General features: G+C 37.1%; 1 protein-coding gene across 3 annotated transcripts in view; it reads right to left on the bottom strand.

Annotated features, from left to right (window-relative positions):
* Positions 1–13,814, bottom strand: part of VCAN (versican) — a 103,567-nt gene that overhangs the window by 69,981 nt on the left and 19,772 nt on the right. For all 3 annotated transcript variants that reach the window (XR_002828122.1, XM_006081239.3, XM_014449644.2), the window contains exons 4-5: positions 9,995–10,169; positions 9,782–9,909 (exon numbers count right to left, since the gene is read on the bottom strand). Coding sequence is in view for 2 of the 3 variants with exons in the window: in XM_006081239.3 (XP_006081301.1) it covers positions 9,782–9,909; positions 9,995–10,169 (303 nt within the window). In the remaining variant the exon portion in view is untranslated. The remainder of the gene's footprint in view (positions 1–9,781; positions 9,910–9,994; positions 10,170–13,814) is intronic.

Below are 13,814 nucleotides of genomic sequence, written 5' to 3' on the forward strand. Positions count from 1 at the left end.
CAGAGTAAGTGGATCAGGTAACCACACAGAATGAAAGCAGGAGCCAAAAAACTAAAGGGAGTACAAAGCAAAGGGCATTTTAAGTCCATTGCCACCCAGGGTTGCTTCAAAGACTGCAAGTGAGCAAAGCAGGGGGTGGGGCACTGGGGCAGAGTGGTGATGAAGCCTCTAAGACAGTTTTAAAGCCAAACACAGAAGCTCATTTCCTAAAAAGAAGATATTTTTGTAAAAACTAAAACAAGATACAGCCAATAAAAGCATTAGACTTTCTCCTCTATAATAAACCATTGGCACATCTTTCCATACCAAATCTCACAGAAAAATGCAGGTCATGGGCTAAATATTGACTGCTTTTATACTGAGAAAGCAGTCAAAATATTAAGATTTTCAAAAATTTTATTGATCTACTTGCAGTGTTTAAGTCTATAGTCAGGAATTATCTACAGATCAAATTATATGTTCTAAACTACAGCCCAGTGGAATGAAATTAGACAGATATTAAATCTGGGTCCATAACAATAAAGTAACTCCAGTCTTGGTCCAAAAATGAATGATCACAAGAGGATGCACCAAGAAATAAAAATCTAAGGTCCAGAGGCACAGCCAATTCAGGAACCAATGAATAAAAGAGAAAGAGAAAGCCAACATCTGAGAAGCAAGCAAAGCAACTCACCACCTTTGCTTAGTTTCTCTCCAACATGACTTAATTGGCCATGTTGTGTAAGTTCCTACCCTAAGGGCATCTTAAAGGCACCTTTTTGCCTCTGATGTAAGCAATAAAAGTTCCCTCTGAGTTTTTATCCCAGTACCACCTGCAGAGGCGAGAAGGGGGAACTTTCTGTGAGAGAAAATCCTACTTTATTAGCACAGGACAAGGCTGTGTTCTGTGTCTACACCTGAATACTTGTAACGAAACAATTTCATGTTATTTTGGATTTACTAGACAATTGCCTTTCTGGAAGGCAAGCAACACTTTTATAAGCTGAACCCACCATTAAGTTCCAGAAGTGCCCTTGTCAAAGCAGCTGCACCTACAGGACACTTTTATGAAATCTGTAACTAGAGTACAGATGTGGAACATGTCTCTAAATGTTACCTACCTATGAGACAATATTCCATTTTTCTCTGGATACAGAGAGCAAATAAAATGTCAGAAAAGAAATACACAAAATATCTTTTTATAAGTAAGAATTCATCCAGGTGTATACGTATGCATTCATATTAAAATACATAAAATATAATGTAGAACAGAAGCTTTCACACACAGACAAATTTGCATATTTCATATCAAACATATATGCAGTATTCTTAATGCATACTTTTCCAAATTTTCCAACTAAATACTGTGACTCTGAATTATTCCTGATATTTCAACTGCCCAGGGATGTCCTGGAAGAAACTGGAAGACATTGCTGGTGAGACTTTAATATCGGTTGACACTCCACAAACTCAATTCATCTTAATCATAGGAATTAACATCATCAGCATTATTAAGAAAAAAAGACACACTTTAATTTGACAATTAACTGCTCTAAGACCCCCGAGAAATTTGACCATGCATATTCTTTTTCATCACTTCTGATTGCTAAATGAAAAGCTGTTACCTGGCTAACTCAAAAATTACACCTACTGAAAGGGCAAGCAATGATAAAAACAAATCAAAACATAAAAAATGACACACACTGTTCAAAAGTTAGAGTTTATAGCCAGGAGTAACTCAGAAAGATTAACAAGCCAGGCTATAGCAAAGGTGGGATAGGCTCTCTCTCTCTCCTGCTGACAATTCCTTGTGGTCACTAAGGTGAAAAGGGAAGTTGGCATCAGCAGATCACAGATAATACTCAATTCTTCCCTAGACTGAAGCTGATAGGCTGCTTTCTATGGCAGTCTAAGCTGAGACCTCACCAGTTTCCCAGCTGGATATATTTGCTGGGTAGTGTGATAAATGTTTATGCTTCTTCTGTTTATCTGGGCTCATAGCCATCTTTCCTGAACTATCTGGTCTGAAAATTAGTTCTTATAAACTAATCATGATTCCCTTTGTCCATCTGAGAACAGGAATCCCTGATTTTTTTTTTCCAATATAAGGAAGTTCCAGATTTGTACATTTCCTTGCTATTTGGATCAAAAGGGTATATAATTTAATAAATGTGTGCAAAAGTGGATATATGGGGTGAGCTGCAAGTAGTCACATGTAATGAGCTTCTAAATGCCATGCAGTAAAACCACTTACAGTATATGGCAAGTACCGTGGTGATAAAAACAATTCAACATAATTATTATTTGCTTTGAAGTTTTGGACTTTTAAGTTTTTTCAAAGGAGGTTTCCTTTTCTTTTCTTCCTCTTTCTCTCTCTCTGTCTCGTTTTTGCCTGAGTCGACATACACAGATCAAAGCAATGAACGCTAATGCTCATTATCCTCTGGATCATGAAACCCATCCGCTGTACATGTTTGGTGAACACCTAACACACACGCTTTCAAGGGCCAATATTTGTAGATGACTCGAGAGCATGTCAATGCCCCTCAGATTTGATCTTCTACCTTCACAGAGAACACCAACCTTCTGTTAACAGTCACAAGAAAACCTCCAGGTTCCCTCCCTTTCTGGTGTTGGGCTGGTGATGTCTCTGGTTTGAGGAGCAATGAGACTGGACAGCCAGGCCAGCACCTATCCACCTTCTCCTCGCCTTAGGCTGAAGTAGAAGCTTAATGTGGCTGAAAGTGTAGACTTTGAGTTCTGAAATTTGTAACCTCTAATTAATTATTGGAGAATTGTCATTAGTCAACTTTGATCGCCAGTTAACATTATCTACATCAGATAACATTCATGGGGAAAGGGATTCATGTATTTGTCCATGTGCTACTACACAAGAGCTCATGTGCATCAATTTGAAGGGCTGAAAGACACGGGAAAGCCCCAGTAAAATTTAAACATACCTGTATTTGTATGGTTTTCAGGATGTTATCTCATTCTTTCCCATTGACAGAGCAGTAAGATTTTAATTAAAGTGAGAAAGAAGTTCTAAAAAATTTCTGGGTGTCTGAGTCGTCAAAATATATAAGAGATTGAATGTGTTATTTGGTCTGACAGGCACAGTATGGCTGCAGGACAGCACAGGAGGATCAGCCTAGTGTGTTGTTTTTGTGTGTGTTATGTGTGTTTTTTAAAGTTACAGTTGAGAGGTAAATAGCCACTGTATTTCCAAAGAAGCTCTTTGAATTCAGAACTCCAGGAGACCTTGACATCAAAACCTTAAAGCAAATGACTCATATGCTTCAAGGAGTTTATGTCAAGCATTTATACTTTTTTAAATGTAACATTATAAAATGGAAAAAAATTATTGTAGAAAGTTCTAAGGATTCCATTAAAGAACTATTAGAACTAATAAATTCAGCAAGGTTGCAAGATACAATATCAATACATAAAAATCAATTGTATTCCTACACTTGCAACAAACAGAAAAAGAAATAAAGAAAAACTCATTTACATTTGCATCAAAAAGCTAAAATTTTTAGGACTAAATTTAATAAAAATACTACAAAACTTATACTCTGAAAGCTAAAAACATCATTGAAATAAATTAAAGAAGATCTAATAAAAATAGAAAAACATCTCATGTTCATGGATCTAAAGAATTAATATTGGTGAGATAGCGATACATCTCAAATGGACCTAGAAATTCAATACAATCCCTATTAGAATCGCAGCTGGCTTCTTTGTAGAAATCGACAAGCTAATTCTAAAATTAATATGGGAACTCAAGGGACCAGGAATAGCTAAAACAATTTTGAAAAGAAAAGAACACAATTGGTAGTCTCACATTTTTCAATTTCAAAATGTACTACAAAGCAATAGTAATCAAGACAATGTGGTACTGACATAGAGATCAATGGAATGGAATGGAGAGTTCAGAAATAAAACAATATATCTATGATCAATTGATTTTCAAGGGGGTGGCCATTAAATGGGAAATAAATAATCTTTTCAACAGATGGTGTTGGGAGAAGTAGATATATACATGCAAAAGAATGAATTTGAACTTTTACCTCACACCATGTATAAAAATTAACTCAAAGTAGATTAAAATAAAAGTAAAACTTAAATGTCATGAAACTTTAGAAGAAAATACAAAAGTAAGTCTTCATGACTGGGGATTTGATGATTTCTTAGATATGACACCAAAAGCACAAAGAAACATTTTATAAACTGGATTTCATCCAAATTAGAATTTTTTGTGTTTCAAAGGGCCTATTGAGAAAGCAAAAATACAATTCACAGAATGGGAGAAAATATTTGTAAATAATATACAGTATCTGAAAAGGCACTTGAATCTGTAGTATATACAGAACTCTTAAAACTCAATAACAAAAGGGCAAATAACCCAATTAAAAATGGGCAAACATTCCAAAAAGACATTTCTCTGAGAAAATATATAAATAGCCAAAGAGCACATAAAAAATTGCTCAAATCATTAGCAAACAGGGAAATACAAATTGAAACCACAATCAGGTATTATTGCATATATTATTGCATACCCATTAGGATGTCTATGATTTAAAAAAAAAGTCAGATAAAAACAAGTGTTGGCAAGAACATGAAACAAGCAGGACCCCAAAATACTGCTGGTGAACAATTACAGTGGTGTAGCCACATTGGACAACAGTCTAGCAGTTCCTCAAACAGTTAAAAAGAGAGTTACATTTAACCAGCAATTCCAATTATTGTAGTCAAATCAGTAAGGCAATCATTACTCAAAAAAGAATTCGCATAGTTCCATCTGATAAGTCAGAGCTCTGGGGGAGCCGTGGAGCACTGTGATTTTCCTGGTTTGTAAGGCTGCCTGCTGCTCTGCCGGGGAAGCTTTGGTGGCCCTGAGAGTTCACTGCAGTGGAACAGAAAAAGGGGCACATCCAATCACCTAACCTCTCCGGTGCCTCAGTTTCCCTATTTTCAAAAAGAAGGGGGTTTTTAAAGAATGCCTGACAAGCAGCCATATAATAAGTAGTTTCCTTCCTTGCTCTACCTATGGCTACCTCACAGTCAATCTATTGAAGTAGCTGTACTGAATGAGGATGTCATCTACCAGAGGTGCTTTAGGGTGCCCTGCCTGCTTGCCTTCATCAGTGGCTCTTTGCTAGACCAAACACTTAACAGAAACAACGCACAGTTCAGTTTCAAACCCTAACAAGTTATGTTGGTCTCCAAAGTCTATTTAAGAAGCATAGCCCTAGCTGTGATCTATGATTCTGTGAGGTCTACAGAGTAGCTAGAACGTTTGCAGCATCTTCTAGTACCAACCTCAATCAATGTGGAGCGGTTCTGTAATCCAGAATCAATGTTTGAATCATCTGCTGACCCACGGTGCGCAGGAAGCTCTTCCAGCTAACTTAGGGCTCTTCAACTTAATAAGCCCAGTATTACTTATTCTTAAATAACTCCCATCAGTGCAATATTCTGTAGATTGCATGCTACAAATTCTACTAAAATCAAAAGTCAATCTGAGAATCTACAGGCAGGAAACCACATAATTTCCAGATTTGATATCTAATTTTAGTCCAATTAAAGGTTCCAAAAAGGCCAGAACTAAGCCCTGCTCTGAGACCTATTCAAGGACATTCAGGCCTTTACCTAAAGTTTTGCTTTCCACATCTACTCGAGCTCATACAATAACAAAACAAAAAGGTTATATTTTATTCCAGGTCAGACATGTGGATGAAATGGAAGCATTAGACAAGTCATGGAGGAGACAGAGCTATTGTGGATTTTGAGACGAGGAAGAAGTTGAAAAATTAACCCGTAATTTGTGAGTAGGTACAAAGGAACCAATCCCAGAGAGGACAGCGCAAGAAAGGGAAATTATTGTGAGAGGCTGGAAAGGAGGAAAGAGTATCTCTAGGAAGGAATTCTTTCTGAAACATCACAGAAAAGAGTGAGAGGAGATATTTAAAGAGAAAAATTAGTATCATGGTGATACAATAAAAGTGAAAAAAATCCTTAGTAAATTTGGTGAACAAAGCTTGGCATTTTTTCGAGATATTAAAGAAATGGAAGGGTAGTGGAGGCTTTCTCAAAAAAGACAGTTTGGGGAAATACCGCAATTACCACCAAGTATTTCTTGAGTAATTATTATGTATCTATTACTGGAATAGGTCCTTCAATGTGGTTGAAAGTTATAGAGGACGTTTCTGGCCAGGAGTTTACAGAAGTTTTACAGAAATAAAACTAGTAGGTAATATTTTGTATCTGATGACTATGAAGCAATTAGGGGATAATTAAAGACCAAAAATACGTGGAACTAGGTCTAAGAAAAGTGGGAGTTCCGAGCCAGGAAATCTCCGTGTGAGCTGGGAGAGCCAAGGATGGGCTCTTGGAACCAGTGTTTACAGGCACAGGGACAAGCAGAATGTTGGGAAGCCCAGGGGCATGTGTTCTCTGAGGACCAAAGCAGAGGTGCGGGAAGGAGCAAGCACAGAGTCTGTAAAGGATATTGTACTCATATGCAAAACTGTGTTACAATCACCACCTGAGTAAGAACCAGATTCACTTTTCTCTTTTATAAAGAAATACATGTCAGGATGAATATGGTATTATAAAACAAGAAATAAGAAAAAAAAACAGAAGGTTGACATCCTGTCAACTAAATATCTTTGATGATAAATAACTACATTAAAACAAAATTAATTTTCTTTTTGAACTAGATTTCATTTTATACTTCACTGGATTTTTCATTAGACCATCTGGAATAATATATCTTCCAATTTGAAATAATTGCACCTTGTTCATAACTGTGTCCATGTTCCATGACATACATTCTGAATACATCAATATCTCTCATCTTTACTGCCCTCACCACCTCTCTCACTCACACCTGGCTGTCAAAATATAACAAAATATAGGTGGGAATAATAATACCCATGAACATAGCAATTAATATATCTTAGGAAGAATTTTGGCTTACGTCAAATAATCTTATACCAATATGGCACTGAAATACCAGATATAATTTTATATTGTTAATTTTTCACAAGAATGTTTATCAATTCACAATTTAGCCAGTGGTCTTTACTTCAGAGGGAAGACACACACACTTCAGTAAAGGAAGGAGACAGGCATTACAAGAATGATCTTGCAAGTCACTCATTAACCTCCCCACTCCACCCCTCACCACCAGTCCAATTTCAAGTTAAGAGAGACAAGCCCAGTGACCCAAAATTTGCTAATTATTCCAAGGGACAGAAAACAAGGATGAAAAAAATTTCCAGCACAATGTCATTGTAAACATGCTGAATATCTCCCAACTTTGTTGAGTTCCTTCTACAAAACAAATAAAAACTTGGTCATTCTGCTGGTACAAACTTCAGTCAGTGCTAGAATTAGTAATTATACTGATTCTTTTATCTTTCTCTTCCAACTTTTGTGGGCTAAAACAAAAAGGTTCAAATTCCGTTGCTTTGATATAAATACCTAAACTAAATGTATGCTATATTGCACATATAAATTTTCAGTCATCAAATATGTGGAACATCTGTCCCAAGTAACTGTATAAAATACAGCTGGGTTACATTGGGGCATAGACTGGTTTTACAAATAACAGTTGCCTTCGAAGTGCTGTTTATGGAGGTGGAAAAGGACTCCTGTAGACTAGTAAATCCTTCTGTTTGCAGTGTATATGCACACTCTCAGAGCTACTCTTCCCACAGAGCCCAGTTCTCCTCACACACTAATTGCAATATCTGAGCAGACAATGGGGAAGCCAGCTCCCAATGGTTCAGGATGGCTCAAAAGTACCTCAAACAGTATATTTGTAGAGGGCATGGAATTTCTAGGACTCCTGGAGAAACAGGAAGTCCTCTGGTCTTGGAAAAAATGTAAGGAGTCTGTAGCCTTAGAGAGTGGGGTTTCGGTTGTTCCATCAGGATAAGACCGAAGAACAGACACACAGAGGGGCCCTTAGGCAATCCATCCGGTAGCACTGTGAGTACATAAGCCTGTTTCCATCAAGGAGGCTGGCTTGTGATAATGTTTTTAAATATATTTTTATTTATTTCAGAGAGGAAGGGAGAAAGAGAGAGAGAGAAACATCAATGAGAGAGAATCATTAATTGGCTGCCTCCTGCACGCCCCTGCCCCCGGGGATTGAGCCCGCAACTTGGGCATGTGCTCAGACCTGGAATGGAACTGTGACCTCCGGGTTCATAGGCCAATGCTCAACCATGGAGCCAGGCCAGCCAGGCTTGTGATGATTATTCATATTTGGATCAGGCCATGGATTTGTTCCTGAAAGCCACCACTTCAATGATGTTTGGTAAAGCTGTTTTAGGTCATTAGAACTTATGTATACTTTTCCAAAACTACCTTTGATTCAGTTCTAGTTTTATCAGAATTCCAGAAATTTTTATAATTATCACTCTGGTAGATACTATTCTAAATTAAAACAACAGTGATTTAAAAATTCCACATTACTGAATTTCGATACAAATATCCATCTTACTGAAATAGCAATAGCCAAATTCATTTCCTAGAACTAGATTCTCCTACCAACTCTCTCCTATTAAATGAAACTTAAAGTAAAGGAAGAAAAAAAAACTATGTCATAGTTTGGACTTTACATGTATTTTTTCCCCTTTGTCCCTACACAAAAAGGGAATTGCTAGTATCTGAAGTTCTGGTTTAGAAAATACATTACCAGTCTGAAATGAGAGTTACAATAAGAATGTTAAGATGCTAGGGAAACACACTTCAAAAGCCTTCTTGTAGGCAGCCCCTCTGATTCAAAATTAGTCAGGGCATCAGGAAAATATAAGCTGCTTCTTTTCTAGCTCTCAGTCTCTGAGGTTGTTTATTCAATTCATAAAATCATAGAATTATAATATTGGAAGAGACCGTGTCAGTTGCCTAGTCCAATCTCCTAATTTTACAGATAAGAACTAAGAGATTATTGTTTTTATGTGTACCCAGCCAAAATTAAATGTACAACTCAATTCAATACTTCTATTTATGTATTTGGGCTTCTAAGATATCTGTTGATAAATGAAACTCCATTTCTAAAGTCACAGAAACTTGTATTCCATATGTTTAATAATAAAACTTCATTGCACCCCTCAGATAATGTTGCCACTATTGAACTTGCCCTTGTCTTTAGGAAGCTCTAACTCATGCTAAGTGAGATGTGATCATCTAAAATCAGTCAGACTAAGCATCTTTAAAGCAAGGCTTATAACTTACCTGGCTTCACATCCCTAACAACTAGTAGAGTACCTATCACAAAGTAGGTGGCTTTTTTAATATGTTGATTGGCCAAATGAATGAATGATTGCTCTGAATATCTGGGTAGCAAAATAAACAGAAGTGTAACATGACCACCCTCCTGGGCTAGCTAAGGTTGTTTAGTTGTGCTCTAGGGTGTTTATCAGCACTTGGATTCACCATGATTTGTCATCACAGGATTTTACCTGAAGTTCTCACAAAAATAGGTACCACCCTTACAGCTTTCTATTCTTAATACTCTGAAAGTGTATTGGAAATAGTCCAACAGCAGCATGACTGAAAGAAAACCTGCTATTAACTAAAGACATTTCTAAGCTGCATAACCATTTACTCACTCCTCCTTCTCTTTCCACTTTAAGCTTATTTCACCACAGAATCATATGGTCATTTAAACTCAATGTTGCTGTTTGGGATTTAAACAAGCGTGAAGACTTCTTTTATTCCAACATGCTCCCTGTCTTTCCTCAATTCTCTTAGTTCAAAGGACACTAGAGAAATGTAAACATCTTACCATCCAGATGGTCCACGTAGCAATACACGTCATAAGTTTCATGAGGAGAACGGAATCCATAGGTCCTGACACCCTCCTTCCCCATCATATCTCCATAACAGCCTTCTCGAGGAGTCCGGATGGGATATCTTGGGAAAGAAAGGACTAATAATTAGTACTCTATTCTCACTCCCAAATTGATGAGTTAAAAACTGTGGCCCCCAGACATCTTACCTAACGGTCTGATCAGACAGCCAGCCTGCATCACACTGCTCAAATCCATCTTCATAGGCAGCATTGAGCTGCTCTGGACTTGCTATGACTGCCCCAACATCCAAACAAGCTTTCTGTGCATTCTCAAAATTCAGAGTGTACCTGCTGGTTGCTGCCCTGTAGTGAAATACAACCCCTGCAAAGATAGCAGCAAACAATTACTGGCATGTACAAATCTCCCACAACAATGTGCAAAGTTTCTCACTGGAGCAGTATATCGGATTAATTGCTAACATGGTAATAACATCATGATAATTCTTTATTTTTACTTTATATAGCATTATGCAAAATTATGGTGCTATGAGGAGCCCCAGAAATGCCGTTCACCTAGGTGTCCCACTTTGTTCCATTAGAAAGTTTCCTAGCCACAAATTCTCTGTTCACACATAAACAATCTAAGATTTAAGCCACTAAATCCCAAGAGGTGCATAGTTGACTTAATGCATGTAGTATTTAGGCTATCATGGGAACACTGGACAACTAAAGGGAGTAGGTATTGCAAGAGATACAAAGAGTGCCCTAACCGGTTTGGCTCAGGGGATAGAGCATCGGCCTGCGGACTGAAAGGTCCCAGGTTCGATTCCGGTCAAGGGCATGTACCTTGGTTGCGGGCACATCCCCAGTAGGAGGTGTGGAGGAGGCAGCTGATCAATGTTTCTCTCTCATTGATGTTTCTACCTCTCTATCCCTCTCCCTTCCTCTCTGTAAAAAATCAATAAAATATATATATATTTTAAAAAGAGATACAAAGAGTTAAGGGGGTCACAAGACCAGTTTCTACTTCATGACTTTTCCCAGGGCCAACTCAAAAAACAAACAAAAAACACACATACATGGTACATTCAATAACATCACTTCATAAACACCCTAGACATACAACATGAGATATTACTTCCAGAGACAATATGTTAAGATGGAAAAGATATCGCACTATGTATAAGTGAGAAGTCTTGTTTTAATTCCTAATTAGCTCCTTGATCATATACAAGTCTCTAATCATATACTGAGCCTCAATTTCCTTCCCTAAAGCGTAATTAATATTGCTTATGTTATTTGACTGATAAGACATTCAACTTAGGTAAAGAATTTAAAATGTTGGATAGGCTACTAAGTACTATTCAAATGTGTATCATGTTCACTAACTGACTAGCATAATTTAGGGTCTCCCCTATTACAAATAAAATGTAGGACTTTTATCCCAAAGAAGTCCTGAAATAAAGTTCTCCCAATTCCATGGGTAGAAGTCAGGAATCCTGGTACTTGCCTCAAATTCCATTTTGTTGTAGTTTAGGAGCTGCATAAACTAGTAGTTCTTGCTGAGGAAAGAGGGCTGAGGAAAGAGGGTGGAGCTGTGAGTCCTCTCCTCCCACTTCAGCAAGAGCATTTCCATTTTTTTTTTATTTTTTTAAATATATTTTATTGATTTTTTACAGAGAGAAAGGGAGAGGGATAGAGAGTTAGAAACATAAATGAGAGAGAAACATCGATCAGCTGCCTCCTGCACACTCCCCACTGGGTATGTGCCCTCAACAAAGGTACATGCCCTTGACCAGAATCGAACCTGGGACCCTTGAGTCTGCAGGCCGACACTCTATCCACTGAGCCAAGCCGGTTAGGGCACATCTCCATATTTTAAAAATATGTTTTCATTGATTTTTAGAGAGGAATGGAGAGGGAGAGAGAGAGAGAAACATCAATGATGAGAGAGAATCATTGACCGGCTGCCTCCTGCATGCCACACACTGGGGGTCAAGCCCACAACCAGGGCATGTGCCATGACAGGGAATCGAACTTGACCTCCTGGTTCATAGGTCAATGCTTAACCACTGAGCTATGCTAGCCGGGTGAGCATCTCCATTTTTAACTGGAGTAAATATGGTGACTTATTTCTATAAGTCTGCAAAGTGACTCAAGCTAATGTGCCTGAGAAGTCACTGAAAAATAGAAATTGGGGCAGCTGGGTCTCATGGATGAGATTTTATTGAGTCACATCACAGAATGAATTTTGGTTTCTGAACTATCTTCCACTCTCCTTTTATTCCTAGTAGTTTACTGGGGTTGACAAGAGTCTATTGTTCCCATTCTGACTTCTATTTATAAGAATCTTCCATATGCTCATCCTTAGATTCTCTCTCTGAGGCATGTGCCAAAAAAGTAACTATGGGGCAACAGACTAGCCATGTCATAGATAAGGACATCGGATCAGGACCAACACAAAAAGACCTGCGTAGATGCACTGACATCTAAGATTTGTTTTTCCATTTCTAATATTGTAAAAAAAAGTCATCAAATGCCTTTCAGAAAATTTGTACCTTTATAGAACTACTCTGAAATTGCCAAGAAGTATATATGGTGGCATTGGGGAAGTATGAGACATAGTTTATAATAATCCCTAAGGCTTAAGCAAGAATTTGAACAGTTTTGGATTAGTCTTATGTTGATGGACGCTTCAAATAGTCTTCTTGCTAATTAAAAATCTTCCGTGTGCACTGACGATTGGCAGTAAGGGGGCACAAAGGGGCCTCCATGACCAAGGCAGGGAATATCAGCCTGTACAAGTATCTGCAATTGTTGGGATAATTTGAAAATCTCATGGGGCTAAGGAGATTAAGCAGAGGATTTTCATTGTTTCAGAAGGGCAAGGGGCAAATCCATTGCTAATTCTTTAATGATGAAAATCGTAAGAAGTTGTTAAACTCCTTTGTGGATTTTCAATATATGTATATTTAATATATTTATATTTATATAGTATATATTTATATACATTATTGTATAAATTTATATATAGCGTGCATCTTACACTATTACCCATCTATCTAGAGAAACAGTAATAGAACAAAACAATTCTATGCTAACTAAAATAAATGATAAAAAGCTTAAAAGATGGGCAAGTCCACAGTATTTAGTCTATGCCTGGTTAACATAAAAATAGATTTATGGGAGAGAGCTATAGAATCTGATTGTAAAAGGATGTCCAGAAAATTAACTTGTTGCATCTGAAATTTAAAGTATTTCCTTTTGGCTACACAAGAAAGAGTTTTAATAAAGCCCTTTGTATATATTTCTGAAAGGTAAATATAGGGAAATGGAAGGTTGGAAGAAAACTATGTTCCATCATGTCTGGGTTCGAGAATTTTGCTTAGTAACTTGCCAAAATATTCTTCTTCCAAGAGCTATGGCATTATGAGTGTACCCAATTAAAGCAATTTTTCTTTGCCTTGTCTCCTAACTTAAATTCAAATGACATATAAACCACTACTGAAAGAAGGCTAAACCCCAAATGTTTCATCGCAGGACTTAATGGCTAACTAGTGTATTAACCTTAAAAAAATTCATTGAGTTCTTGTTTTGATCCAATTCAAATATTTATTGAGTCCTGGCTTTTAAGGCACTGTGATATGTACCATGGTACTTATTAAGTGACTTCTATCTTCAATGTAAATTAAGATAAAATTTATATTTCTTATAGGTGAACTCAAAGATTTTAAATCATGTTAGGAGCGTGAGAAAAAAAAAGGAAAGGGGATTTTATCGTGTGTGTATATATATGGATATGTGTATATGCATATGTGTGTATATGTATATGTGCATACACACACATGTAAAATTAAAACAAAATAAATTAGCGTGTACAGTCTTAAAAAGCTATCATTGATAGGTCTCAAAAACAAAGTAATGATCTTGAACTATACACCATGTTTTCATATTCATTATTTCCAGAGTATAATGAATCATTGTACATTATTTACAGACTACATTGAATCATTGAAGTTGCTGTGCA

The sequence above is a fragment of the Myotis lucifugus genome, unplaced genomic scaffold (genome assembly GCF_000147115.1).
Source record: "Myotis lucifugus unplaced genomic scaffold, Myoluc2.0 scaffold_0, whole genome shotgun sequence".
Classification (NCBI taxonomy): domain Eukaryota; kingdom Metazoa; phylum Chordata; class Mammalia; order Chiroptera; family Vespertilionidae; genus Myotis; species Myotis lucifugus.